At 46.4% G+C, this 27724-nt stretch overlaps 1 protein-coding gene and 1 non-coding gene across 6 annotated transcripts; both read left to right on the top strand.

The window, feature by feature from the left end:
• Positions 1-2883: 2883 nt before the first annotated feature.
• On the top strand, positions 2884-10831 carry LOC109776530 (F-box protein At3g07870). Of its 5 annotated transcripts, none has more exons than XM_040392142.3 (8): positions 2884-3336; positions 4496-4566; positions 4659-4991; positions 5090-5331; positions 5409-5480; positions 8193-9370; positions 10138-10284; positions 10532-10562. In XM_040392142.3, the coding sequence occupies exons 6-7, from the start codon at positions 8219-8221 to the stop codon at positions 10240-10242; spliced, it is 1257 nt and encodes a 418-aa protein (XP_040248076.1). In that variant the 5' UTR covers positions 2884-3336; positions 4496-4566; positions 4659-4991; positions 5090-5331; positions 5409-5480; positions 8193-8218; the 3' UTR covers positions 10243-10284; positions 10532-10562. The 5 variants fall into 5 exon arrangements, with proteins under 5 accessions (XP_040248076.1, XP_040248077.1, XP_073357258.1 ...); XM_040392143.3 differs by lacking the exon at positions 10532-10562 and having other exon boundaries at positions 3048-3336; positions 4659-4752; positions 4812-4991; positions 10138-10530; XM_073501157.1 differs by lacking the exon at positions 10532-10562 and having other exon boundaries at positions 3048-3336; positions 4659-4752; positions 4812-4991; positions 5090-5207; positions 10138-10530.
• An 11522-nt stretch (positions 10832-22353) lies between these two features.
• LOC109776529 (uncharacterized) lies at positions 22354-27495 on the top strand. The gene is made up of 6 exons (XR_005759605.3): positions 22354-23010; positions 23831-23923; positions 24627-24719; positions 25452-25597; positions 25668-25778; positions 26738-27495. It is a non-coding gene; the product is annotated as an uncharacterized protein (transcript).
• The last annotated feature ends 229 nt before the right edge of the window (positions 27496-27724 follow it).

Here is a 27724-nt window from a genome sequence, read left to right on the forward strand (position 1 = left end):
TATCTATTTAATAATTTATAGTTTTACAAAAGTAAAACCCGTATCTAAAATAGAGTTACAACTCCAACTACTTTCACAGAAAGATTTACCCCTGATCAAAATAGTTTAGTAATTTATAATATTTAAAAGGTATTTATTTAATAGTTTTACCTACTGTTTTAATCATTTAAGTGCATTTAAACCTTTTATAAAAATGTGGTTTCTCCACAATAATTACCTATGCATTATTTGGCAACACCCGAACATTTTAGTTTTAATATTTGTAAAATCTTTACCGTTTGACTTTATTTTTAGTTTGAATTTCGAATCGATTTTGAACTAACACGAGATTAACAACAGTAATCGTGGTGACGTGGCATCATTAACGTGGGATTACTGTAGCCTAATTATCCGGGCGTCACAAGGAGTTAGTCATGAGGTGGTGTATTACGGAATGATTAAAGAGACTTGCCGATAACGAGATTGAACTAGGTATGAAGATATCGACGATCGAATCTCGGGCAAGTAACATACCGATGGACAAAGGGAATTACGTATGTTGTCATAACGGTTCGTCCGATAAAGATCTTCGTAGAATATGTAGGAGCCAATATGGGCATCCAGGTTCCGCTATTGGTTATTGACCAGAGAGGTGTCTCGTTCATGTCTACATAGTTCTCGAACCCGTAGGGTCCGCACGCTTAACGTTCGATGACGATATAATATTATATGAGTTATGTGATTTGGTGACCGAATGTTGTTCGGAGTCCCGAATGAGATCACGGACATGACGAGGAGTCTCGAAATGGTCGAGAGGTAAAGATTGATATATAGGACGATGCTATTCGGACACCGGAAGTGTTTCGGAGGGTACCGGGTACTTATCGGGTCACCGGAAAGGAGTTTTGGGCACCCCCGGCAAAGATATGGGCCTAATGGGCCAAAGGGGGAACGGACCAGCCTCTGGTGCACCCCTTCTTTGGACAGCCGGCCCTAAGGGAAGGAAGGGGGGATGGCTAGCCCCTCCTGCCTTTCCCTCTCATGGGAGAAAGGAAAAGGGGGGGCGCCACCCTCCCCTGCCTTTTCCCTGCGCCTATATAAGGTAGGAGGGGGCGCAGCTTGAGAGGGACTCCAAGTAGGATTCCTCCTACTTGGGCGCCTCCTTTGGCTGCTCCTCCCTCCCTCCCACCTATATATATGTGGGGAGGGGGCGCCACACAAGGACAGAACATTGTCTTAGCCGTGTGCGGCGCCCCCGTCCACCCTTTACTCCCACGGTCATATCTTCGTAGTGCTTAGGTGAAGCCCTGCGCGGATCACTTCACCATCGCCTCGACAACTTGCTGGATCAAGAAGGCGAGGGACGTCACCAAGCTGAACGTGTGCAGAACTCGGAGGTGTCGTACGTTCGGTACTTGACCGGTCGGAGCTAGAAGAAGTTCGACTACATCAACCGCGTTATCAAACGCTTCCGCTAACGGTCTACGAGGGTACGTAGACACACTCTCCCCCTCGTTGCTATGCATCTCCATGGATAGATCATTGCGTGTGCGTAGGAATTTTTTTGAAATTGCATGCTACGTTTCCCAACAGGAGCTTGGCCATGGAGGTGCTTCCATGGGTTGCAAGCACGACCACCCCAGCCCGGCTCGGGCCCTCGCCTGGCTCTCCTAGCGCTGGCCTGCCTCGCCTTTGACCCGCCTCCTTCCGTGGAGGTGCTCCCATGTGGAAGCTTGGCCATAGAGGTGCTTCCATAGAGGTACTCAAACATGCCACGATTTCGCCGGGAAACGAAGATTGATGCCGGAATCGAGCTCAAGAGTCGTATGTGCCGGTGCCCGCGGGAGCGTTAACTCGTTTCCCGTTCACCTAAAAAAATCGACTTCAAAACTGCAAATACGGGGTATGTAGGCGATAACATCTAGGGACTTGGAAAATGTTTTTTGGGTTTCGACCAAAACTGTAAATTTATAGGTTTGACCACCCTTTCAGGATCTGCTAGATGCTCTTGTACTCTTAAAATTTATGTAATTTTGAAGTTGGACTCAATTAAACAAGCCAAGCAATTCTATTTGCTCACAATCATAAGAAATATGTCCCCTGCCATATTTTCTTCCCCTCTGTTTGTCCACTACCTTGGCTAAACCTAAGCAAAAGAAAAAGAGGTCCAAGAGATAGACCTGAATAAAGAAGAAATAATAATCTTTGATGAAATAGGAAGAAAAAAGATTCTTATTTTAATACAAGAAAAATCGGCATAAAAAGCCTTTTTCTTGTGTCGAATAGACGATTAAAAAGACATGCAATCCTTCCAAAAAAAGGAATAATAATAATTTTATTGTTCTCGCCTTTGCCTTGAATTCTCTTCTTTTCCATGCAATATAAATAAGGAATTTCAGACATCTCGTAAACAAAAAATAGTCTAAACAAAAAAGGATTTTCAAAATATTGTATGTTATGCGAACCAACCCGTGATTTGATGGTTAGAGGAACTGTGGTATCCCAGCCTATCAGGGTTCAAGTCCTGATGCTCGCATTTATTCCTGGATTATTTTAGCATTTCTGGTGATGCGCATCTATATCTATACTACTATTAATCTATACTACTATTAAAAGAGCAAACATGAATTCCCTTAGAGACACACCACAAAGTGTACACAGGATTATCTATATCTATACTACTATTAAAAGAGCAAACATGAATTCCCTTAGAGACACACCACAAAGTGTACACAGGATTATCAGAGGCGTTAGATCAATCCAACTAAATAGCATCTAACAGTCCATATCACATCAAGGGTCTGCCACGCACATGAACATCCCAGATTAAATGTTCTGCCAAGCAGACTGCCCGGCACACTGGTTCGCCCTCAATTAACGTGGATAGGGGGGTTTCTGTCCCGTAATTTTCTCTCTGCCTCACAACACGTCGTCTCTCTGCTACCCCACAGACGCGTGCGCAGATCGCCGCCACCGCCCGCCGCTCCTCCTCTGTTGTCTGCTGCCTATGGGCGTGAGCGCGGATCGACGCTGCCGTTGTCCCTTGTCCGCTCCTCTTCTGCTACCCCACAGACGCAAACACGGGACTCAGTCGCCGCCATCCGCTCCTCTACTGCCCCAATGACGCGAGCACAGACCGCCGTCGCCACTTGCCTCTCCTACGCTGCCCCATGGATGCGAGCGACGGAGCGAGAGTCTCCGGCGCCACCGTCGGCTTCACCTCTGCTGGCCCATGGAAGTGAGCGCGGGGCGCCGTGGCCGCCTGCTGCTCTCCTCTGCTGACCAACGGATGCGAGCGCGGGCTGCCGCCGTCGCCATGTTGACGCCCTCGCCACCAAGCCAGCAAACTTTGATCAGGTACAAGCTTCGATCAGAATTTTCTTTAAGACTTTACCTCAACATCAAGCCGCCGGCTTGGTGTAGGAAGTTAGCTGACGGGAAACAAACCTAGGTGGCTCATACTCTGTAGCAAGGAAAGCAATCTGGTTTCATGGAACACTGACTCTCCCCACATATTCAATTATTAGGAGTACCGTAATTAGAAGAATCTGCGATTGAGACAACAAAATAAATATTGACCAAAATGACGGACATCAGTCAAAGTTCACCTCGTGGCAGATTTGGGTCAAAATTCATAAATACAAAGAGTAACATAAAAAAAACATGACTACAATTGTACTCCTATTTCTTAATATACCGAGTAAACAAAATGCAATGGCCTATAATATAGAGTTTATGTGCTTTGCATGAAACAGAATGCATGTCACTGAAAATATCTCTATTCTCTAATATGTTCTGTTATTATATAAGCACATAATTGGGAGGACTGACATCCAACTTGGCTAAATGAAAGAATTAGCAAACATAATTTAGGAGATGCCTATCTTTTGTAGCATGGAAGTGAGATAGTCAACAAGTTCTATATCAAAAGACCCTGAGCATGGAAGACAGAAAAAGTGACATCCAACTGATAATAGGAAAAGGTAGACAACATACACGAAACGGTAGAATCGGCTCCTCCACTCATGCTTCTCTGAATTTCTACTTGCTAAATCCAGAACATGCTTCTCTGAATTCTACAACCTAAGTTCAGTAGATGCTTCTCTGAATGTTGGCTTGCCAATTGGTATTGTATTGTAGACTTGGGAGTACTGTATGAAGTCTATTTGTGCCAATGGATTGCCACATTTTTATGTTAGTTTTAAGCCATTTGAATGAAATGACTACAAAATCTCTATGACAATCTACGACTAATCATTTTGTGCAAATAAAAATCAGTACATGCTTCTCTATATATCTGAAATACAATTAAGCAAAATTTGTTCTTATATGTTGGCCTGCCAATTGGTATTGGGTACCATGCATTAATGTTTTTCAAATGCTTAATCCAAGTGCCACTTCTGTACTCAATAAGGTGAACTTTTATTTAAATAACTAAATGTTGGTTTGCCGAAGTTTTATTCTGATCGAATTCTGGTACTTACATTGTATGTTTACCAACATTACATATGGCCAGGCAATCATTTGGGCTATTTATGTAGCAATTCATCAGACTCAGCAATCGAGTAAACGCAGTTAAAGAGTAAGGTATGTATATATGTTTGGCAATTTAATTCCTTCTTCCACATTGTATGATGTCAAGTTTCGGACATAGTTATATATATGATTTACTGTTGTAGGTTGTAGTGTTGGCATGAAGAATCGTAATACGACTTTAATGACTATCGTGCCTTACTGTCAAGATGAATAACGGCCAACTCAGATATTCTTTGAGTATGTTTCTCCTAAAGCTAACTTACCAATGTTTAGTGCAGATGCTGATAACTTTTCAGTTTGTTTCAAAGTTGTGTAGTTCAGATTCCGAAATTTTGTGTACGATTTATAGAAGATGCTATGTAAGATGATGACAGCATACTCTGTACACGTGAGTTCAGCATGGTTCGATGATGTATGATTTTTTTTAAAGAAAACCATGACTACAAGGACCTACAACAAACCTAAGTCTGCACAAGGTAAAAATCAAAGTGGACTTCACCTCTTGATCATTTCTGAAATTTCCAAAATGAGATGTACAAGACTTTCTTATTTACTTGATTTGCTATTTACCCAGGGTAAATAAATATATCACCAACTCTTACCTACTTGGACCTTATAGAGCCTGAAGATTTTCTTGGAGACAGGTCAAAAAGCAGATCCAAAAGAATTAAAGAAACAAAGGGAAAGGAGAGGTATGCACTAAACAGGGATGAGATATTAAAAAGAAGACACGAGGCAAGGGATAATAACAAAGCTACATCTCCTTTCTAAATTGAAAGCGCACTCCATCTAAGACACCCGTGGCCATATCACCTGGTTTGTCCATTTTTTCTGTTCTTTATGATGTAGCAGTCACAAGTATAATCATATCTATGATCAATTCTTTCTGACAGATTTTCACACTGCGGAGAAGCCCACTGGGCAATCTGCTTTCACTCAACTGCGATACACACCAGCTGCGGAAGGTGATGTTTTTAAGTTCAATGGTTTGAGTTTATGAAACAAATGGTTGTCCAGTTGCTTCTGCTGTTTGCAACACAAGCATATAGAGCTAAAATTATCAACCACCGGAGAAAGCGATTTTCTGAGACAACACGCTGATAAACACCACTTATCAAGCATCACCATCAGAAGAGACTAACTGGAAAAACCAAACTCTTAAAAAGGCTGCAAGCGAAGAGAACGTACCTCAATATGAGGTTGCTTGCTATTATGAAAGCGAGGTGCACTTGGTGTGTATACATCATCCAGTGAATCCAAGCTTGCTTCCCTTCACATATGCACAAGAAGATTTCACAAAAATCTAGCAATCAAGGAACATTTGACAATCACAATTAGACTAAGCAAGGAAGATGTACCTGCACTGTAGCTAAACACTAGAACCCAACTGCATACTGTACCTGTCCCATAGTTGATTGACTTGATTCTGTCAGAGCTAAACTTGCATGCATTTTGATAATAGTTAGACGAAAAAAATATTATTTACATAGCATTCATTTGAGTTACAGAAGCTATGCAAATGCATGTTGATTGCCTCAACGATCAGGAAATTTTCCAGTACTGCAGCCCCATGGAATGCATTGTTATATATATGTTATTTTTCATGCCACGAAACTGTTGTTCAGATAAACAACAATGCATCTTGTCAGAAATGAGAAAAAAGATTAGCTAGAGCATCCTGAATTACATTTAAGAATGTTCAGACCAAGCAAGACTAATCAAATATGCCTTATTGGTATGGCATTATATAGAGATATTATGTAGTCATTGAATAAACTACAAATAAGTTCCAACTTAAGACTGCAATTGTACCAGTGTAAAAGAGCAGTTTCCACAGACTATAGAATTGCATGAGCAATGGATTACATTAAAACATTTCTGATTATTAGATCACGCTTATGCACAATAGCTAAAGTGGCCAAGGCATAGGCTTCTGGCGGCCATCGTGCGAGGCGTGGGGCTGTGGCTACGGCGGCGTCATCAAGGCGCAAGCAGCGCCATCGGACGGAGCCGAATCGAGCAGAGGCGGGATGACGAAATACCAGTCATGGGTGAGGTGGCCAGGTGGGGAGGGCGTCGACCATCCACTCTGGAGCATGTGGTACTTGGCCACGGTGAGGCTCGCGACACGCCCAACCCATCGGAGCAAGGCGTCCTAGCCGGCGATCCTCGGCGCTCGCTCCGATTCTGCGTCTTGTCCCGCGGGAGGAGGAGGTAGGCGTAGGGGAGCCCTCCAGCTCTCATGTCGAGTCCACGACCGAGGATCTGGTGGAGAGGAAGTCTGCGCCTCCGCCGACGGAGGTGGAGAGGCAAGAGAAGGGCGGCCGTCTCAGCAGCGATGGGGACTGGGGAGGCAGAGGGGCAGTCCCTGCCGAAGCAGCGCGCAGCAAGGGGGGGTCCCTGTGCCGGCGGCGGGATGCAGTGGGGAGGGCGGAGGCGCTGCTTGTCCGGGAGCAAGATGAGAGAGTGTGTCAGTGGTGTGTGTGGCCACGGCGTGTGCGTGCGTGTGTCCGACGGGTGTCATTTTTTTATCAAGTCAGTCAAGGAGTGCTTTAGGTTGTGAATAATATAAAGAACCCATTGGAAGTTAAATTTTAATTCAAATTATTAAGATTTTTGGATATTCTTTATTGCATAATACAGTATATGTCTGATGAGTATGAAGCTATTGAAAACATGGGAAATCCATTTGGGCTCCCAGGAGCACGTGCTCCGCGCATGAAAATTTATTTTTGGAATGTCATAAAATCCCAAAAATATATATATATTCAGTCACATATTTTCATGGTTTGTCGATTTAAAAAATTGTTGTGTGTGTGAATCGTACATTGCACTCTCATGCTTAAACCGTTAGGCCCATGATACCCTATTTGGGTGGGGGAACTAAGTAAAAATCAATTCGATAAAAAATCAACTTCAGGAGTAAATAGATTTCTAAAAGCATGTGTTATATTTGAGAGACGTGTGTTGCACGTGCATGCTTACTAGTTCAGTGAAGGAGATGTTCCCGTTGATGACGAGGTATTTATGGTGATTTCGTAAATTTAAAGATGATATGCCGGCTCAGTCGGTGCTCATAGGGGCGTCTCTCCGCTCGCCAGTCGCCACCTCTTCCGCTTTGCCTCCGGCCTCGTAGGCATCCACCCCTCCTCCGGCCGCACGCCCGCGACTCCAGTCTCCACTCGTCACTGCTCCCGCGCCGCCCCCGGGGACTAGGCGACTCTAGTCTCCACTCGTCACTGCTCCCACGCCGCCCCCGGGGACTAGGCGACTCCAGTCTCCACTCGTCACTGCTCCCGCGCCGCCTCCGATCTCGCCGCCATCCATCCATCCCGGCCGCACGCCTGCGCACCTCACCAGCTTCGCCTCCGTGGTAACAACCCCTTCCTCTTTCCTGGCCGACCCCTTATCGCCGCTTAAGCCCCTATTATGGGGGCTTTCGGTCTTAATCAGCTTCCGGAACCCTAGACGTTTGCAGTGGCACCTACTAATTTCATAACCCCGTGGTCATAGGCAAGGGCAATACAATGCAATAGACCTAAGGGTGGTGAATGGTACAATGAAAAAAAAATGCACACTTGATGTGAACCTGTTGTCTCTATTGTGCATATTTGGGTGTTCTTGCTCGCCTGATTATTGGGCAACACGATAAGCATACTCCCCTGTTGTTGTTGCAGACGAAGTGTGACTCCTGCCCTCAGTGATGCCGCAGAAGTTGCGCGTCGCCGCATCCAGCGATGGCGTGCTGCCTGAAGACATGCTGCTTCAAATCCTTGTGCGCCTCCCGGCAAAGATGATATGCCTCTTCCGAGCGGTCTGCCGATCCTGGAGGTTCCTCCTCTCAGATCCGCTCTTTGTTGCAGCGCACAAGTCCCACCACTCTGGGCCACTAATCGCCACATGTAGTAGATTGTATGGAAGAGGCACCATTGACATTCTGGACTTGTCTGGCTCTGTTGTTAAACGGATAGCCACCAGCATGGCTGCTCCCAGGTTGGTGCGCACATGCCGCTTGGATCTTATTTGTGTCACTGGAAGTAACCACTTTGCGACCTGCCATGTGATCAACCCTGCCACAGGGGATACGTTTGCATTGCCCATTCACCGTGCAAAGGAGCATGCACATGTGGAACATTTCTTCCCCGTATCATTTGACTTTGGACAGGTTGGCTCCACGGGAGAGTACAAGGCTATACGCTGTGTCAGCTTCGATAATTCCAATAGTCAGTCCGACCTGTTGCTCTGTGAGGTCATCACCCTTGATGATGGCCGCCATGCAAGATGGAGGGGCAAACAGGGCCCTCCGGCCCCTATCGCACGTAGGCGTGACAAAAGTGTTGTTGTAAATGGAGTTGCCCATTTCTTGTTGGAATTTCGATGTCCCACATTTTCTGGGGACCATGTCGAACCGGGTAGCATGGCTTTGTTCAACCTTGAGACAGAGGAGTGGATGGGGATTCTCAAAGGTCCAATGCCAGTGCGCAGCTTTGTTGAGGACAGCAATGGCAGGTCCAGTTACTTTAGTCTAGACATGGAGCTATCACTGGTATGTTTGGATGGCTTCTTAGTTATGGCACACGATCCTGAATATGGCCCTTGGGACTTATGGTTTTTGATGGATATTGAGAAATGTCTCTGGAATAAAAGGTACAGCATAGATCCCCAACGTGAAAATCTCTTTGCTCAACCAGTAGACATTCTAAATGATGGGAGGATAGTCATCTCTGCATCAGGATTGCTAAGATTCTATAACCCAGTTACCAAGACTTACATTGATTTTGGGATGGGGAATTCCACATCTGTTGGTACTTACACTGGAAGTCTATTGTCTTCAGAGAGCACTTTCACTTCTGAGGTGAGTGTTATCCACTTATCCTCGTATATTTTGCTATTATCTATGTATGGTTGTCCTGTCAGTACTATTTGCTTTTCTTATTGTATCTTTGAGATAATTTTCTAGGTGACTGTGGGGAACACCTATGGGTTAAAGAATTGTAGGTGCATTTTTAGCAAAAGCAGTTGTTGCAGTGTCATAGTTGTGATGCGCAACACTAGCATATGGATTTTTCCTATATTTATGGTCATGTTTTTCAATTGATTATATGCCCTTCAAATTGATCTGTATGTATTTATAGGAATCAAATGATGGTCATTAGGTCTGATTGATGATTTTTGTTCTATATTCAATTTTTATTGTAGTGTCAAACTGTTGCAGTTTTGGGCAACCGCAGATTATAATCCCTTCCCTTTTTAGGTGGAAATTACGGTCGCATTGATAAATTTAGAATGCTGACTGTATGATGGATCTTTTTGAGAAGTGGGTCTTATTCAAAGATCCACCAGTGAGAGTATCACATGTAAGAAGTGTCCATCTGTCGATGTGTGTCATAGCACTCAAATATAGAATAAAAAATTTAAGAAAATCAAGCATCTGATTTGCCATGGTCGCTACAAACCTACCTATAGCACCGATGTTCAGATTTGTGCAGTTTACTTTTGTGGCTGCTCGTCCTATTTATATGCTGTTGGTTAAGTATGTTATAGATTGACAGGTTATCTACATTTTATGGTGTACCCCTTTTTTGTTAAATCCAGATCTGATGCACCCCTTTTTTGTTACAGGCTGAACGATGCACTACCTGCGGCTGCTATTTCACCCTCGAAGCTGATAAATGTTCTGACACCTGTGAAGATTGTATGTTGCGTGCATATGCATGGGCATGTTGAACTTCCCGGGCATCTTTTCGCCACGGTCCATATTGGCTCTAGGTGTGTATGCAGCGCACACCATTCTTGCATTTGGAAGGCTGCGGTGAACTGGGCATCCATTAGGTTTTTACCAACTGCCAATAGACAATTTCAAGTATGATCCAACAAATTTAGTTTTCAAATGCTTCCCTAGTTGGATTTTGGAGAACGCTGTTGCGAGTCTTTTCTTGATGGAGCTTGTTTTGAAACATATATTTATGTTTGGTACGGAAGAAAATATGCTTGATCTTGTGATTTCCTGATGCAGTATATGGATTTACCATTGTGGACCTGGAAAAGAGTGAAGCCTTGTGGAACAAAAAAAATCTGGAATCTGTGGCAAGAAATCTGGCGCTGCTCTCTTCCAAGCGTGAGCCTAGCGTCGCCTATAACAGTCGGAACAAGCTGATCTAGCCGGCCGCACAAGTCAGGATTTTGTTGTTTGTTTTTGACCTTGTTCCAAAGTAGTGTACGGGCTAGTGGAAAATACCGTGATGAACCTGATAAGTTTTTTTTTCTTTGCAATTCAGGAAAAGGTAAAAAATCGTCGAAACTTTTTTCGAACAAACTTGACCTACTGGCGTACTCGTATAAAAATTTTGACTAAGAAAAAATCACCCAAAAAATCTTTGCGAACAAAATAAAGTTTAAAGGACAATAGAGTGAATAGTAACTTTAATATAGTGTTGATGTTGATTTTGTTTTTTTCACCAACAAGAGTCATTTCTTGGAAAGGAAATTTAGACGAGTGTAACGCGTGAGCAAGTTTGTTGCCAAAAAATTCGTGATTTTTCAACCATTTTTACAATTACTTTTTTTTAAACGGGTGCACATACATCTGGTTCCAAACGTTTCCCTCCATGGACTAGTCCTCTGCATACATAATACACACTCATCGGAATCAAATATATAAATCAACTGACAAAATGCGCACACCCATTGGCCAACAACCAATATATCACCATGAGAAATCATGCACATCAGGCCTAAACCAAAATCAAACAAATCCTCACAGCCTACTTAAAAACTTTCTCATATTCAACATATATACATCCATCTAAAATAAAATAAGAGACCACCAAAAGAGAAGATTGCAGAGACTTTTCTTGGTGGAACACCTCGACCGAGGACAAACAAAATGAAAAATGAAAAAACATAGAAATATATCAAACTAATATAAATAGATGATACAATCAACGACACACATTACCAGCTGCATAGCCAGGAATGAGCCATGCGTTGGCCAGTCTCAGTACCACAGTGTGAGCAGTTTCAAGTTGTAACGCCCTCGATTCAATCGTACACGAATCATACACGCAAATGTGTACGATAAAGATCAAGGACTCACGGGAAGATATCACAATACAACTCTAGACACAAATTAAGATAATACAAGCTTTATATTACAAGCCAGGGGCCTCGAGGGCTCGAATACATAAGCTCGAATACACAAGAGTCAGCGGAATCAACAATATCTGAGTACAGACATAAGTTAGAAAAGTTTGCCTTAAGAAGGCTAGCACAAAAGTAGCAATGATCGAAAAGGCAAGGCCTCCTGCCTGGGAGCCTCCTAACTACTCCTGGTCGTCGGCGGTCTCCACGTAGTAGTAGGCATCGACGGTGGCATCTGGCTCCTGGGCTCCGACATCTGGTTGCATCAACCGGAAAGAAGAAGAAAGGGGGAAAAGGGGGAGCAAAGCAACCGTGAGTACTCATCCAAAGTACTCGCAAGCAAGGATCTACACTACATATGCAACATTATCAAAGGAAGGCTATATATGTGGACTGGGCTGCAGAAATGCCAGAATAGAGGGGAGAACCTAGTCCTATCGAAGACTAGCATCTTCTGGAAACCACCATCTTGCAGCAACAGGAGGGAGTAGAGTAGCATAAAGTAAAGTAGTAGTAGTGTTATCAACCTCGGCCAGAGATCCTTTCTCGACTCCCTGCGAGAAAGCAATCCCAGAGCCATACTATCCAGTTATCATCACAATCCATTTCTCATCACAAGTATCCAGTTCTAGTTGTATCGATCGGGATACAACTCCAAGTGTCCGTTACCGTAGGACAGGCTATCAATAGATGTTTTCTTCCCTGCAGGGGTGCACCAACTTACCCACCACACTCGCTTAACTCCGGCCGGACACACTTTCCTGGGTCATGCCCGGCCTCGGCCAAACAATACGCCGCAACCTGACCTAGGCTTAATAGAGAGGTCAGCACGCCGGACTAAACCTATGCCCCCAGGGGTCATGGGCCATCTCCCCGGGAACTCCTGCACGTTGCGTGGGCGGCCGGTGAGCAGACCTAGCTACCTCCTTCGACAAGGCAGGTGCTTACGCAGTCCAACCCGGCGTGCGCCGCTCAGTCGCTGACGTCTATTAAGCTTCGGCTGATGTATACGACGCAGAACGCCCATACTATGCCCACGTGATGGTTAGTGCTATCAGGCCAGAGGCCCCTCGGATCAAATATCCAAATCGTAGTGAATTAGGAACGCGCGGTAACAAGCAGAGACTCACGAAAGATGTGACCCCGTTGCCCCGTCTCGAGGACTTGCGGCAAGGGCTAGGAATGCCCGACCATGCCTCGTAGTTATCTCGCGGGCACCCTACAGGTCAACCCGTCTCCACATCACTCGCAATTAAGCTCGCGCGGGTACCCCTCAGGGCCGACCCGTCTTTAGTAACATGGTTCAGTGTAAAGTCATAGTAACCATAGTGACTGTGTGTCCAAACATCAAGGGGAAAACCTGAGGAATCACCCCCGGTGGATTCCACTCGATTTAATCATCAAGGTGAACGTAAGAGGAACCACCCCCGAGGTTCACACTTGAGGGGTTGCACGACAGAGTCGTATCGGAAGTGGTTAAGGCGAAATCACCCTCGATGACCATGACCGAATTGCTACACTACTGGGTTAACATCAGAAGTGCTGTAGAGGTCTCACCCTCGGCACTCGATAGTAACCCAGTAGTGTCGAGCAGCTAAGGGGAAAGTGATGTGCGGTGCCGGGGCCTGGTCTTCGATCTCGTTGATCGGGTCTTCAATGATGAAGCAGGGGCAACAAGGACAAGGTGGGGGTCACTGATGGATCACTAACCAACCTATACTAAGCAGTTTAGGATAAGCAGGTAGGTAACAATAAGCAGGTTACAAAAGCAGGCTATGCATCAGAATAGGAGCAATCAATTACAGTAGCAAAATCTAATGCAAGCATGAGGGAATGGAATGGGTGATATCGGGATGATCAAAGGGGGGGCTTGCCTGGTTGCTCTGGCAAGAAGGACGTGTCGTCAACACCGTAGTCGAACTGGGGGCCGCCGGCAGTCTCGGGGTCTACCGAAAAGAAGTAACGGAGGGGAACACAATAAATAACAGAGCAATCAAAGCATCACAAAGCATAACATGGCAATACGCGGTGCTAGGGGTGACCTAACGCAGTACTAGGCGATACTGGCGAAGGGGGGAAACATCCGGGAAAGTATTCTCGGTGTTTCGCGTTTTTGGACAGATGAACCGGAGGAGGAAAGTTGCGTGTTTGCTATGCTAGGGATGTGCGGCGAACGAACGGGCTACGTATCCGGATTCATCTCGTCGTTCTGAGCAACTTTCATGGACAAAGTATTTTCATCCGAGCTACGGTTTATTTTCTATGAATTCTAAGATTTATTAATTTTCTAGAATTTCTGTAATTATTTAATTTGAATTATCCAAAACAGTGCAAAACTCTTTTATACACAGCAACAGCTAGCCTTAGAGTATGACAGGTGGGGCCAGGTCAACTGTTGACTGAGGAGTCAACAGTTAACTGGTCAAAGGTGAACAGTTCTGTGGGGCCTACATGTCATGGAGCCGGGTTTTAACTAGAGTTAAATTAAACCTTTTATATTACCCTCGGGGCCACATGTCATTGACACAGTTTTAGTAAACTTATTTAGCCACGTTTTATTAGCAAGATGACCCACATGTAAGTGATGGGTTAGTAAAAGGTTAAGTTAAATGAGTTAATTAGGCCCCCTAATCTAGTTGGGTTGGCCCACTAGCAGAGGCACAACCGGCCTCCCTGCCCGGCCTCGCACGGGCACAGGGGCGTCGGTGGCCAAGGCCAGGACAGGCAACGACCGGCGCGGTCACGGGGGTGGCCGGAGCTACGGCGAACGGGGTCGCGGGACGGAGCAGAGCCGGCGGAGTTAGGTGTGGCGGTAGCGACAGGGCTGCAGGGCGGCGGCGTTGCGGCGCTAGGAGGATGTAGTTTCAGCGGCGACCCGAGCGGCAGAGCTCCGGCGGGCGCGCGGTCGCGGGACAGAGGCGGGGCGCGGGCACAGTGAGGGCGCCGAGAAGGGCCGCGGTTCGTGGGCGCGCGCGTCGGGCGTGGCCGGCGCTACACGGGCGCGACCGACGCGTGGCCACGGTGGGGTGATGCGCGGGGTGTGGTGGACGCATCGGGGCAGAGGGGGAAGAGGAGGACGGACGGCGGCTCACCCCCGTTGCAGGGGAACGCCGGCGAGGCTCGGAGGAGCCGCGGTTGAGGAGGTTGAGCACGACGCAGTGATGAGGACGAGGCGACGGGGCGACATCAGGACGAGGTGGCGCCATCGGGGACGAAGAAGTCGAGGGCGATGTCGGTGGGGCGAGGCGGTCCAGCGAAGGAGGGTCCGAGCGGCGGCGGAGTTGGTGTCGATTGGCGCCAGGGGCGCCCGATCTGGATCGAGGGGGAAGGGGGAGGAGCGAGGGGATCGTGGGGGAAGTGGGAGTGTGGTGGTGGATCGGGCTAGGGTTAGGTGCCAGGGGGTTAGTAGTGGTGGGTGGTTGGGCCTAGAGCCATCTAGGCCAGGGAGTCGCGGGGTGGGCTCGCTGGGTGTGGGCCGAGGCCCACGAGGGAAAGGGAGGCATTTTCTATTTTTCTTTTTAGCACTTTGTTTTATTTTAGTTTAGGGCATTCAACCAATTTGCAAGAATTTTGGTTCACCACCAATATTAACAAATGAAAAATTGTCACATGATCAACATTTTAAATTTTCATGTTTTGCGAACTTTTGGAGTTCACTTAGAATTTGAAATTTGAATTAGGACCGGATTGAATCAAAGGGGGATTTTAGCAACAGTGAAAAATGATGACATGGCACCATTAACAGGGGATTACTGTAGCATGACACTGGGGGTGTTACACAAGTTCCAACAGTAGCAATCGTAGCTGTAGGCAACGAAGGATTTCATGGCCACGCCCCAGGCCAAGGACTACACCTCTGCCCCTTCACATTACCAAACCATAACAATACACCTCCCAGGGCATTCATGTGCAAATGATGGCGCCAAGTTAACACAAAAGAACCAGCACACACAAAATGATTACTAAAACTTATCACAATGTAAGAGTCATTTCATAAACATAAAATATAAGGCATAAAACTGGAAGACAATAAAATGATCTTGCTCCATACATTGTGCAAACAAGAAATCCAAAACTACGTCACCATAAAGAATACAAGCCCCCCCAAAAACGACACGACGTGTAACCACCCCAAAGGCTTACTAGCAAAATGTATAGATTTTTGATAAAAATGCAAACTAATACAAATTGTGCACGTCCTAGTGCAAATATATTTGTACTGTTTTTCAGACCACTGTTTCAGGTTTTTAAGCCATACGAGATGGGTGAGGTGGCCACCAAGGCCCAATTAAAAGGATCAAAGCTCCCTCTCACTCTTCTAAGAGCATCTCCAACGGAGGCGCAAAAATATCGAGCACTAAAGTAGTTTTACATCGCCACTGTAGCACTTTTAGCCCGCCGCAGCCAACATTGGTTTTTCAGATGCCAAAAAACGCGCGCCCAAAAAACACGCAGTGCAAATTATGAAGTGCGCGCGGTCCAGCGCCCAACATTTGCAGCGTTCGATAGCGCTTTTTAGCGCGTGCGGAGCAGTTTTTTGCGCGGGCATTATTTTGCAGCATCTGCTGGAGCGTCTCCGACGCCCAAAAAGACGAATTTTAGCGCACGGAGCAGTTTGTGGGCGCCTGTTGGAGATGCTCTAAAAAGGGAAAAAATATCACCCATCATCCGGCTAAACCAGCCAAGAGGATGAAGGAAATATGCCCTAGAGGCAAATAAAGTTGGTATTTATATTTCCTTATATCATGATAAATGTTTATTATTCATGCTAGAATTGTATTAACCAGAAACTTAGTACATGTGTGAATACATAGACAAACAAAGTGTCCCTAGTATGCCTCTACTAGACTAGCTCGTTAATCAAAGATGGTTAAATTTCCTAGCCATAGACATGTGTTGTCATTTGATGAACGCGATCACATCATTAGAGAATGATGTGATGGACAAGACCCATCCGTTAGCTTAGCACTATGATCGTTTAAGTTTGTTGCTATTGCTCTCTTCATGACTTATACATGTTCCTATGACTATGAGATTATGCAACTCCCGAATACCGGAGGAACACTTAGTGTGCTATCAAACGTCACAACGTAACTGGGTGATTATAAAGATGCTCTACAGGTGTCTCCGATGGTGTTTGTTGAGTTGGCATAGATCGAGATTAGGATTTGTCACTCTGATTGTCGGAGAGGTATCTCTGGGCCCTCTCGGTAATGCTCATCACATAAGCCTTGCAAGCAATGTGACTAATGAGTTAGTTACGGGATGATGCATTACAGAATGAGTAAAGAGACTTGCCGGTAACGAGATTGAACTAGGTATGATGATACCGACGATCGAATCTCGGGCAAGTAACATACCGATGACAAAGGGAACAACGTATGTTGTTATGCGGTTTGACCGATAAAGCCTTCGTAGAATATGTAGGAGCCAATATGAGCATTCAGGTTCCGCTATTGGTTATTGACCGGAGATGTGTCTCGGTCATATCTACATAGTTCTCAAACCTGTAGGGTCCGCACGCTTAACGTTCATGATTTGTATTATGAGTTACGTGATTTGATGGCCGAAGGTTGTTCGGAGTCCTGGATGAGATTACGGACGTGACGAGGAGTCTCGAAATGGTCGAGACATAAAGATTCATAAATTGAAAGGTTACATTTGGACACCGGAATGGTTTGGGTCGTTCCGGATGAGTTTCGGAGTACCGGGGGTTACCGGAACCCCCCCATTGGGCCTCATGGGCCTAGTGGTGGAAGAGAAGAGGCTGGCCAGGGAGTGGCGCGCGCCCCCTAGCCCAAACCGGATTGGACTAGGGTTGAGGGGGGGGGGGCTTTCCTTCTCTCCTCCTACTAGGAATATGAAAGAGGAGGGGAATCCTACTTGGACTGGGGAGTCTTGGTAGGATTCCCCACACCTGGTGCGCCCCCTAGGGCCGACCACCTCTTCCCCTCCTTTATATACGTGGCCAGGGGGCACCCCATAGACACACAAGTTGATCTTTTGGCCGTGTGCGGTGCCCCCCTCCATAGTTACACACCTCGGTCATATCGTCGTAGTGCTTAGGCGAAGCCCTGCGCCGGTAACTTCATCATCACCGTCACCACGCCGTCGTGCTGACGGAAATCTCCCTCGGCCTCAACTGGATCAAGAGTTCGAGGGACGTCACCGAGCTGAACGTGTGCTGATCGCGGAGGTGTCGTACGTTCGGTACTTGGATCAGTTGGATCGCGAAGACGTTCGACTACATCAACCGCGTTACTAAACGCTTCCGATTTCGGTCTACGAGGGTACGTGGACACACTCTCCCTGCTCGTTGCTATGCTTCTCTGTGACGCCCCCGATTCAATCGTACACTAATCATGCACGCAAACGTGTACGATCAAGATCAGGGACTCACGGGAAGATATCACAACACAACTCTAAAACATAAATAAGTCATACAAGCATCATAATACAAGCCAGGGGCCTCGAGGGCTCGAATACAAGTGCTCGATCATAGACGAGTCAGCGGAAGCAACAATATCTGAGTACAGACATAAGTTAAACAAGTTTGCCTTAAGAAGGCTAGCACAAACGGGGATACAGATCGAAAGAGGCGCATGCCTCCTGCCTGGGATCCTCCTAACTACTCCTGGTCGTCGTCAGCGGGCTGCACGTAGTAGTAGGCACCTCCGGTGTAGTAGGAGTCGTCGTCGACGGTGGCATCTGGCTCCTGGGCTCCAACATCTGGTTGCGACAACCAGGTAGAAAGGAAAGGGGAAAAGAGGGAGAAAAGCAACCGTGAGTACTCATCCAAAGTACTCGCAAGCAAGGAGCTACACTACATATGCATGGGTATATGTGTAAAGGGCCATATCAGTGGACTGAACTGCAGAATGCCAGAATAAGAGGGGGATAGCTAATCCTGTCGAAGACTACGCTTCTGGCAGCCTCCATCTTGCAGCATGTAGAAGAGAGTAGATGGTAAATTCACCAAGTATCATCGCATAGCATAATCCTACCCGGCGATCCCCTTCTCGTCGCCCTGTTAGAGAGCGATCACCGGGTTATATCTGGCACTTGGAAGGGTGTGTTTTATTAAGTATCCAGTTCTAGTTGTCATAAGGTCAAGGTACAACTCCGGGTCGTCCTTTTACCGAGGGACACGGCTATTCGAATAGATAAACTTCCCTGCAGGGGTGCACCACATAACCCAACACGCTTGATCCCATTTGGCCGGACACACTTTCCTGGGTCATGCCCGGCCTCGGAAGATCAACACGTCGCAGCCCCACCTAGGCACAACACAAAGGTCAGCACGCCGGTCTAAATCCTATGGCGCAGGGGTCTGGGCCCATCGCCCATTGCACACCTGCACGTTGCGAGGGCGGCCGAAAGCAGACCTAGCCTAGCAGGCGTTCCAGTCCAATCCGGCGCGCGCCGCTCAGTCGCTGACGTCACGAAGGCTTCGGCTGATACCACGACGTCGAGTGCCCATAACTGTTCCCGCGTAGTTGGTTAGTGCGTATAGACCAAATGGCCAGACTCAGATCAAATACCAAGAACTCGTTAAGCGTGTTATTTTGAAGTAACCGCGGACACCGACCAGGGCCAGGCCCACCTCTCACCTAGGCGGTCTCAACCTGCCCTGTCGCTCCGCCACAAAGATCCACCCAGAGGGCCGTCGGGACAAAGGTCCTTTCAGCCCCCAATCCGTGAATCACTCGCGGGTACTCCTCGAGCCGACCTGACTTTAGTCACCACATGTATCATGTATAAAGTATATAAGTATATACACGTGATCACCGCCCAAGTGATCACGGCCCGATAGTATAGCACAGCAGACGGACAAGAATGTAGGGCCACAGATGGAATACTAGCATCCTATACTAAGCATGTAGGATTGCAGGTAAAGGTAACAACAATAGTGGCAAAGACAGGCTATGCAGCAGAATAGGATTAACGGAAAGCAGTAACATGCTACACTACTCTAATGCAAGAGTATAGAGAAGAATAGGCGATATCTGGTGATCAAGGGGGGGGGGGGCTTGCCTGGAAGCTCAGTCGAGAAGGAGGGGTCGTCAACACCGTAGTCGTACTGGGTAGCAGCGGTGTCGGTATCGGTGTCTAGCGAGAGAAGAGGGGGAAGAAACAATAAATATAATGCAAACATACGCATGACGATGCATGACATGACAATGAGCGTTGCTAGGGGTGCCCAAACGCGGTAGTAAGTGATACCGGCGAAGGGGGAAAACATCCGGGAAATTATCCCCGAAGTTTCGCGTTTTCGGACAGATGAACCGGAGGGGGAAAGTTGCGTGTTCGCTATGCTAGGGATGTGTGGCGGACGAACGTGCTACGTATTCGGATTCGCCTCGTCGTTCTGAGCAACTTTCATGTATAAAGTATTTTCATCCGAGTTACAGATTATTTTATATTAATTTTTAAAGTTTTATTAATACTCTGGAATTAATTTAATTATCTAAATTTGAATTATCCAAAACAGTGACCGGTGATGTCAGCATGACATCATCCAGGCATCAGCGGTCAAACCTCAGATGGTCCAGGTCAACCCTGACCAGTGGGTCCCGCATGTCATAGAGAGAGGCTTAACTAGAGTTTAATTTAAACCTAACATAGTCTAATTAGCAGGTGGCCCCCACTGTCAGTGGCAATATTAGTTATAGTTTAAGTTTAAAATTTGGATTAGTCTTAGTTAACTGAGGGGGGTCCCACATGTCGGTGGCACATGGCGCCCAGTCAGCAGGGTTGACTGGTCAACCCAGTCACCTAGGGGCCCTGGGCCCACGGGTCAGTGACCCAGTAGGCCGCCACGTAGCGCCAGGTCAGCGCCGTCGCCGGAGTAACTCCGGTGACCACGTTTTGCGGCGGCGCGCGTCGGGAGGTGGCCGGGTTTCGGCTACGGTGGCTCGTTTCGAGCGCGGGAGGTGGCGTTTGAACGAGTGCGGTGAGCCGCATCCAGTGGCGTGGCTGGAGGTGGCTGGAAGTGACGGCGGCGAGCACATCGGCGGACGGCCGGAGTTGGGCGTGAGCGCAAACGGTGATGCGGGGCATGGCAGGGCGAGCTAGCGGTGGCGTTGAGCTCCTATGCGTGCGCCGAGTACGGCTACATGCTCGGACGAGCTCGTCGGTGACGGTGCTGACGGCGACGAGCACGGCGGTGGAGGCAAGCTACAGCGGAGGCGGCTACTAGGCTGTGGGCACGGATCCGTGGAGAAAGAAGAGGGGAAAAAGGCAGAGCTCACCGGGGAGCACAAGGAAGGCTCGTTGAGGTCTCGGAGCGCACGGGGGCGGCGAAGCGACGCGGCGGAGCTTCAGTGGCTGGAGGTAGAAGACGATGCGGATCCGGCGATGGAGAGGCGCAGAGCTCGAATTAGTCCTCGTAGAGGACGTAGTGGACGACGGCGCACCTCCTAGGCGCGATCTCGAGGCGTGGGGGCGACGGTGGCCGTGAGATCGACGGAAGCCATGATGGCAGTGCTTCGGGGTCGTGCGAGGAAGGAGAGAGTGGCGCGAGGGAGATGGAAGAGTGAGCTAGGGTTCGTCAGGGGGGGTTCGGGGAGGGGTCGCCGTCGACCTAAAGGAGCCGGGGGGCACCGGATGGCCGCCCCGTGGCCATCTTCGGCCATGGACGCGGTGCGCGCGTTCAGCGCGACGGGGGTGAACACGAGAATGGGGAAGGGGTTAAGTGGGCCGTGTTTTCGGCTAATGGGCCACTAGGCCAGTAGATTAGTTTTGTTGTTATTTTTCTGTTTTATTTTTGTTCCTTTTTATTTCAGTTTTATAAAAATTAACACTAGCACCTAAATTTGTATTTATAAATATACTACTGCCACATTAACTTTGGCACCTAAATAAAATAGTTTTGTAATTATTTATTATTTAAAAGTATTTATTAAATAACAGTTTTGCCGCTGTTTTAATTACTATGGTGCATTTAAATACTTTAGAGGAGTGTGGTTTCTACACCAATATTTAGTATGGATTATTTGGCTCACCCCGAACATTTTAGTTTTAATATTTAAAAACTTTTATTGTTTGCTTGATTTTGAATTTGAATCAGTTTCGAACTAACGCGAGATTAGCAACAGTAATCGAGGTGACGTGGCATCATTAGTAGAAAGTTACTGTGGCTTAATTATCCGGGCGTCACATTCTCCTAGATAGATCTTGCGTGATCGTAGGAAATTTTTTGAAATACTACGTTCCCCAACAAAGGAAGCATGGCCGTTGCGAACGATTTGCATGACAATTTATATTGGCCGAGGATGGCAAATTTAGTTGGATGGTTAGAGGGACAGTGGTATCCCAGCCCGCCAGGGTTCAAGTACTTGTGCTCGCATTATTTCTGGATTTAATTCAGGATTTCCGACGATGCGCTTTCAGTGTGAGGAGACGTTCCCGTCGACGACGAGACGCCTACGGTGACTTTGTAAATTTGAAGATGACATGCCAACTCAGTCTCATGAAGGTGCTCATAGGGTAGGATGTGCGTGTGTTTATAGGGGTGAGTGTATGCGTGTATGTATGAGCCCTTGTGCTTGTAGTGATGTTCAAAAAAAAAAAGATGGTATATTTCGATGGTATATTTTCCCTTGAAAGAAAGGATGGTATTATCCACCGGCCTTTGGAAGACCCGGTTCCTTCGAGAGGACGCTCGGCCTCGCGCACCACACGCACCGGCGGACGGAGCCCCCGACTTCAAAATTCAAAATTTTCCAATGGCCACGTTCCTCTTTCGCCCCCCTTTTCACAGCGGCCTCCTTCCCCTCCGCCGCCTCCTCCCCCAGCCCAAACCCCTCTTCCTTCCCAGTAGAACCCTCCGCCTCCGCTCCCCGAGACTCACCATGGCCTCCTCGCCCCCGCCGCCCCTTTCCCCCTCGAAGCTCCCTCCGCCGGGGCCCCCGAGTCGCTCCCCGCCGCCGCCCGAGTGGCCCTGCGCCCGCTGCACGCTCCGCAACCCGCTGAGCGCCGCCGCCTGCGCGGCGTGCGACGCCGTGCGCCCCGTGGACGTCGACGGCGCGTCGCTGGGCCTGTCCGCCGTCGTCGCCTCTTCGTCGTCTCGCCCGCTCCCGCCGGCCCAGTGGTCCTGCGCCCGCTGCACGCTCGTCAACCCCGGGAGCTCCGCCGCCTGCGCCGTCTGCGGCGCCGCGCGCCCCGTGGTCGTTGACGACGGCGACGAGCTGGACTTCTCCGCCGTCGCCGGCGCCTCGTTCCTCCCGCTCCGTCGGGACCCGAGGAACATAGGCCGCTCTGATGCCGCGATGAAGTCAGCTCGCGCGCCGTCGCCGGACGCTGTCTGCGAGCGCGCCGGCTCGAACGAAAGGGATAAGACTGCCGCCGAAAAAGGTTCATCTAGGGTTATATATATTTTTTGCTTATTCTGTATGCAAAATAATCTTTACTTTGAGTTCCCTATCAAGATTCTTCTACAGTATCTAGGATTGAATTAAAAAGGGTTATTTTGATTTTGTGTGCTTTAAAAAAATAAATATTGGAGTTCTTCTAGTTATTGAATGTGCAAAAACCGATTCTCCGTTGTGTTCTCCTGATCTGCTGTCTTTTTATCTGAATCTTTCAAATGTTATTTTGTAACAATGGATCTTTCTTGTTTTTGGATGAAATGTTGGGATCTTATACAAATTTCAGTCTGACACATCTTAAATCACGACAAGTTAACTATAGTTAGTGAGGTAAAAGAGAGTAATGCTCGTGATTGCCCTTAAATTGTTTGTTAACAGAGTTGGATACCTATGGTACAATCAACCTGAGTAATTAGGAGCGAGTAATAATGCTAATGGCATATGTAAATGGGCTTAAATTCCCATGTCAGATGGCCACAGATAGAATTTCAAAACATGGTAAACTATATGAGAAAATTGATGTACTATGATGAGAGATATATCTGATCTTCATTGTGTTTGAGGCTTTAGCATGGTTGCTAAGTAGTACTCCCCTCTGTAAACTTTTATAAGACATTTTAGGTCAAACGTCTTATAAAAGTACGTCTTATGTCTTATAAAAGTTTACAGAGGGAGTACAACATAGAGCTTGCAGTTTCTGCCTAAATGTATTAATTTTTCATGCAAAATAATGTCACTTTGTTATGTCAAATTTCTTCTACAATATGACCTTGTCCATGCAATAATATTTCCTTTGGTTTATCTAGGGTGCTCTGGGAAGAGAGGCCACGCAGCAACGTCAGACATCGTACACGAGGGCGACGGCTCGAACGAAAGGGATGAGACGACCGCTGAAAAAGGTTTTTCTAGGGTTAAAGTAAAAAAGGATTATTTTGATTTTGTATGTTTTTTAACAAATCAAGTACTGGAGTTTTTCTGCTTATCTATAATTAGTGAGGTAAAAGAAGAGTAACTGCTCCTGATTTATCTCATATTGTTTCATAATGCACTCGAGTAAACTATTTTAAAGTCAAGTTGTATAATTGGGAACAAGTAATAATGTAAATCAAATCTTGGAAGGGGCTTAAATTCCCATGTCAAATGGGCACATATGGAATTTCACAACATAGTAAACTACTAGAAAATTGATGTACAATGACGAGGGATATATTGGTTTTCGGTTTTTGCTCCAATTTGTGTTCACTTGAATTGTATTTGAGCCTTTACCATGGTTACTAATTAGTACTCCCTCTGTCCCAAATTAGATTTGTCTAGATACAGATGTGTCTAACACTTTTTAGTGTTTAGTTTTAGATATATTCGTATCTAGATAAATCTAAGACAAGTAATTTGGGATGGGGGTAATACAACACAGGGTTTGCAGTTTCTGCTTAATGTATTACTCCTTCCGTCCCATAATATAAGAGCGTTTAGTGTAAAGAACGCTCATATATTATGGGACGGAGGGAGTACTTTTTTATATAAGATAGTCTTGACTTTGTTGTCAAATTTATTCTACAGCATAACCTTGTCTGTGCAATAATATTTACTTCATTTATCTAGAGTGCTCAAGGAAGAGAGGCTGCGTGGCGTCACCAGATATCGTCCATGAGGACGCCGGCTCCAATGAAAGGGATGAGACAACCAACGAAAAAGGTTTATCTAGGGTTAAAGTAAAAAGGATTTATTTATTTATTTTGGTATACCTTTTCTGAATGAAGTACTGGAGTTTTCTAGTTGTTGAATGTGCAAAAATCGCTCCTCTACTACGTCTCTCCCTATAATGCATGGATACAGCAATATGGATACGGATACGGACACTGCGATACGTCATTTTTTCAAAAACACAGATACGTGGGTACGTTGTATATATATAATATTACCTCCGTCCCAAAAAGATTGCCTTCGATTTATCTAGATACGGATGTATCCAACACTAAAACATGTCTAGATATATTGGACGATGGAGTTTTCTAGTTGTGGAATGTGGAAGAATTGCTTCTGTATTATGTCTCTCCTGATTGATGGTGTCCTTTCATCTGAATCTGTTCAAATGTACCCCCTCTGTCCCATATTAGTCGTTCATCCGTTTGAACGACAATTAATATGGGGCGGAGGGAGTAGTATATTGCCTACAGACTGATGCCGAGTCTATATAGTCTGTTTCCTGTTATGCTGAATATAACTCAGCATGAATGCATGATCCTTATAAAAGTCACTAACAGATTTATCTTAGATATCATATGTTCTTTGTCTTGAAACCCAGCATGAACTTATCTTGAAACCAGTGAACCCTTCTATGTTGTTTGTCTAAACTGATGAACTAAACAAATATTTCTAGCTACTTTATGCTGGTTAGAAGCTAAATATTTATAATGCTTTCCACAGTAAATTCTGAGACTCATTTGGATAAGAAGACCATCAAAGTCATGACATACAACGTATGGTTTCGGGAGGATTTGGAACTGACAAAAAGGATGTATGCTCTTGGAAATCTTATTCAGCACCACAACCCAGATCTTATATGCTTCCAGGTCCAGAGTTTTTCAGTTTGAACTTATTGTTACTTATTTTCCCCTTCTCAATTTCCCTGTCTAACTGCAGGAGGTTACACCAAACATATATATGCTTCTACAAAAATCTGGCTGGTGGCAAGAATACAAATGCTCGCTGTCAGCTAGGATGGCCATGCAGAGACAGTATTACTGCATGCAGGTATTCACCGCTTCTTGCAAACTTCATATATGGGCGAGTGCAAGCATATGTGAATTTTGATTTTATTTTTTTGTGAATTTTGATTTACTCATCTTCTTCTACAGTTTGCATGCAACTGTTAATTTTTAATCTCCATTAAAATAAAGTGTGCCTTCTATATTATGGCCACCAAGATGCACATATGACCAACTGTTTGCATGCAACTGCTCTTTCAATTCGGGTTTTGGCAACAAATTATATAAGATCATGTACGTCAAAAAATTCCAACCGGTTGAAGGAGCATATGTGGAAAAAGCCTAACCGTGGAACCATAAAGATCAACGTTGATGCATCGTTCAATGCAGAGACACTGTCAGGAGCTTGTGGGGCTGTTGCTCGAGATGATAGAGGAGATTATATTTCAGCAGCAACTTGGTTTGTACCACATGTTAGTACTGTAGACTCGGCGGAAATTATGGCCATCAAGAACGGACTGATTCTGGCAGCAAACATAGGCTGTAACATGGTGGAGATAGAATCTGACTGCGCCTTTGCAGTAGATCGGTACAGCTGATGGATGAGTACCTAGGGCCTGATACGGCGACACTTATGGAGTGTAAACAACTATCTCTGGACTTTGCTAAAGTGACCTACATGCACTGTTACCGGGAGGCAAACCAAGTAGCAGATGAACTAGCTTGCAACTCGTTTAGCTCTAGATCTTCTAGTTCATGGGATATGTCCATCCCTGACTTTATTTCTCATTTGCTTGTAAACGATCTATCCATTATTTGAGGAATAAAAGTCTATTACTATCAAAAAAAAAAGATGCACATATGACCAATCTGTTTATATAATGCCATGTAAAGCGCTACTGCTCTCAAACATTCTATTGCTCCCCTTTGCAGCTTTAGAGCATGCATCCTCTTATCATTTCATTCATGTATTTCAGTAATGTGATTTGATTGCAATAAGTGCAGATGAGCAAGTTGCCCGTGAGTTCATTCGAATGCATCCCATTTTCCAACTCAGTCATGGAAAGGGAGCTGTGCGTGGCAGACATCAACATTGGAGGCGCGACCAAGTTGGTGTTGGCCACAAGCCACCTGGAGAGCCCCTGCGCGTGGAATCAGATGTACAGCAAGGAACGAGTAACTCAGGCGAATGCATCCATGAGGATATTGGACAAGTTCCGCAACGTGATATTCTGCGGAGACATGAACTGGGACGACAAAGGCGACGGGCCCTTCCCTCTCTCAGACGGCTGGCTCGATGCCTGGGCTGAGCTGAAGCCAGGTGAGGACGGCTGGACGTACGACACGAGGGCTAACGGCATGCTGGCAGGCAACCGCAAGCTGCAGAAGAGGCTGGACCGGTTCGTGTGCAAGCTGCCGGATTTCGAGATCGACACCATCGAGATGATCGGCAAGGAGGCGATACCTGGGATATCACACTACAAGGAGAAGACAGTCCGCAAGGTAGTCCAGAACATTGAGTATCCTGTGTTGCCTAGCGACCACTTCGGGCTTGTTCTGAGCATCACCTACGCATCATCAGGTTGAAAAGTATGGTGAAAAAACGTTCCCTAGTAGAAGTAGTAGTAGTAGTAGTGGCGGTGAATTTTGTAGCCCAATGGAAAGTATGTATGAAGTATCTCTACCCCTGGTTGAGAAGATAACTTAGAGACCGTTTCTGTCCCCTACTGTTTACTTCAGTTACTGGGGAAACGTTCTGTCTTTATCGTGCTCAATTTTAGTTTTGCATGACAGTGCCCAAGCAGGGGCTGCCTCCAGCAGCGGCTGGCCGTGTCACGCAAAATATGAAACGAAAGCATTACCGCGATGCTGGTATGAAACCCTAGTTTCATCTATGTTCTTCGCTTGGTTCCAAGTTCCAACTGAGGATACCGTGCCAACAATTAAGCTTGCAGCTGCAATAGTAATTCTGCGTTCTGCTTCATTTGGGCA

The sequence above is a fragment of the Aegilops tauschii genome, chromosome 6 (assembly GCF_002575655.3).
Source record: "Aegilops tauschii subsp. strangulata cultivar AL8/78 chromosome 6, Aet v6.0, whole genome shotgun sequence".
Taxonomy (NCBI): Eukaryota; Viridiplantae; Streptophyta; class Magnoliopsida; order Poales; family Poaceae; genus Aegilops; species Aegilops tauschii.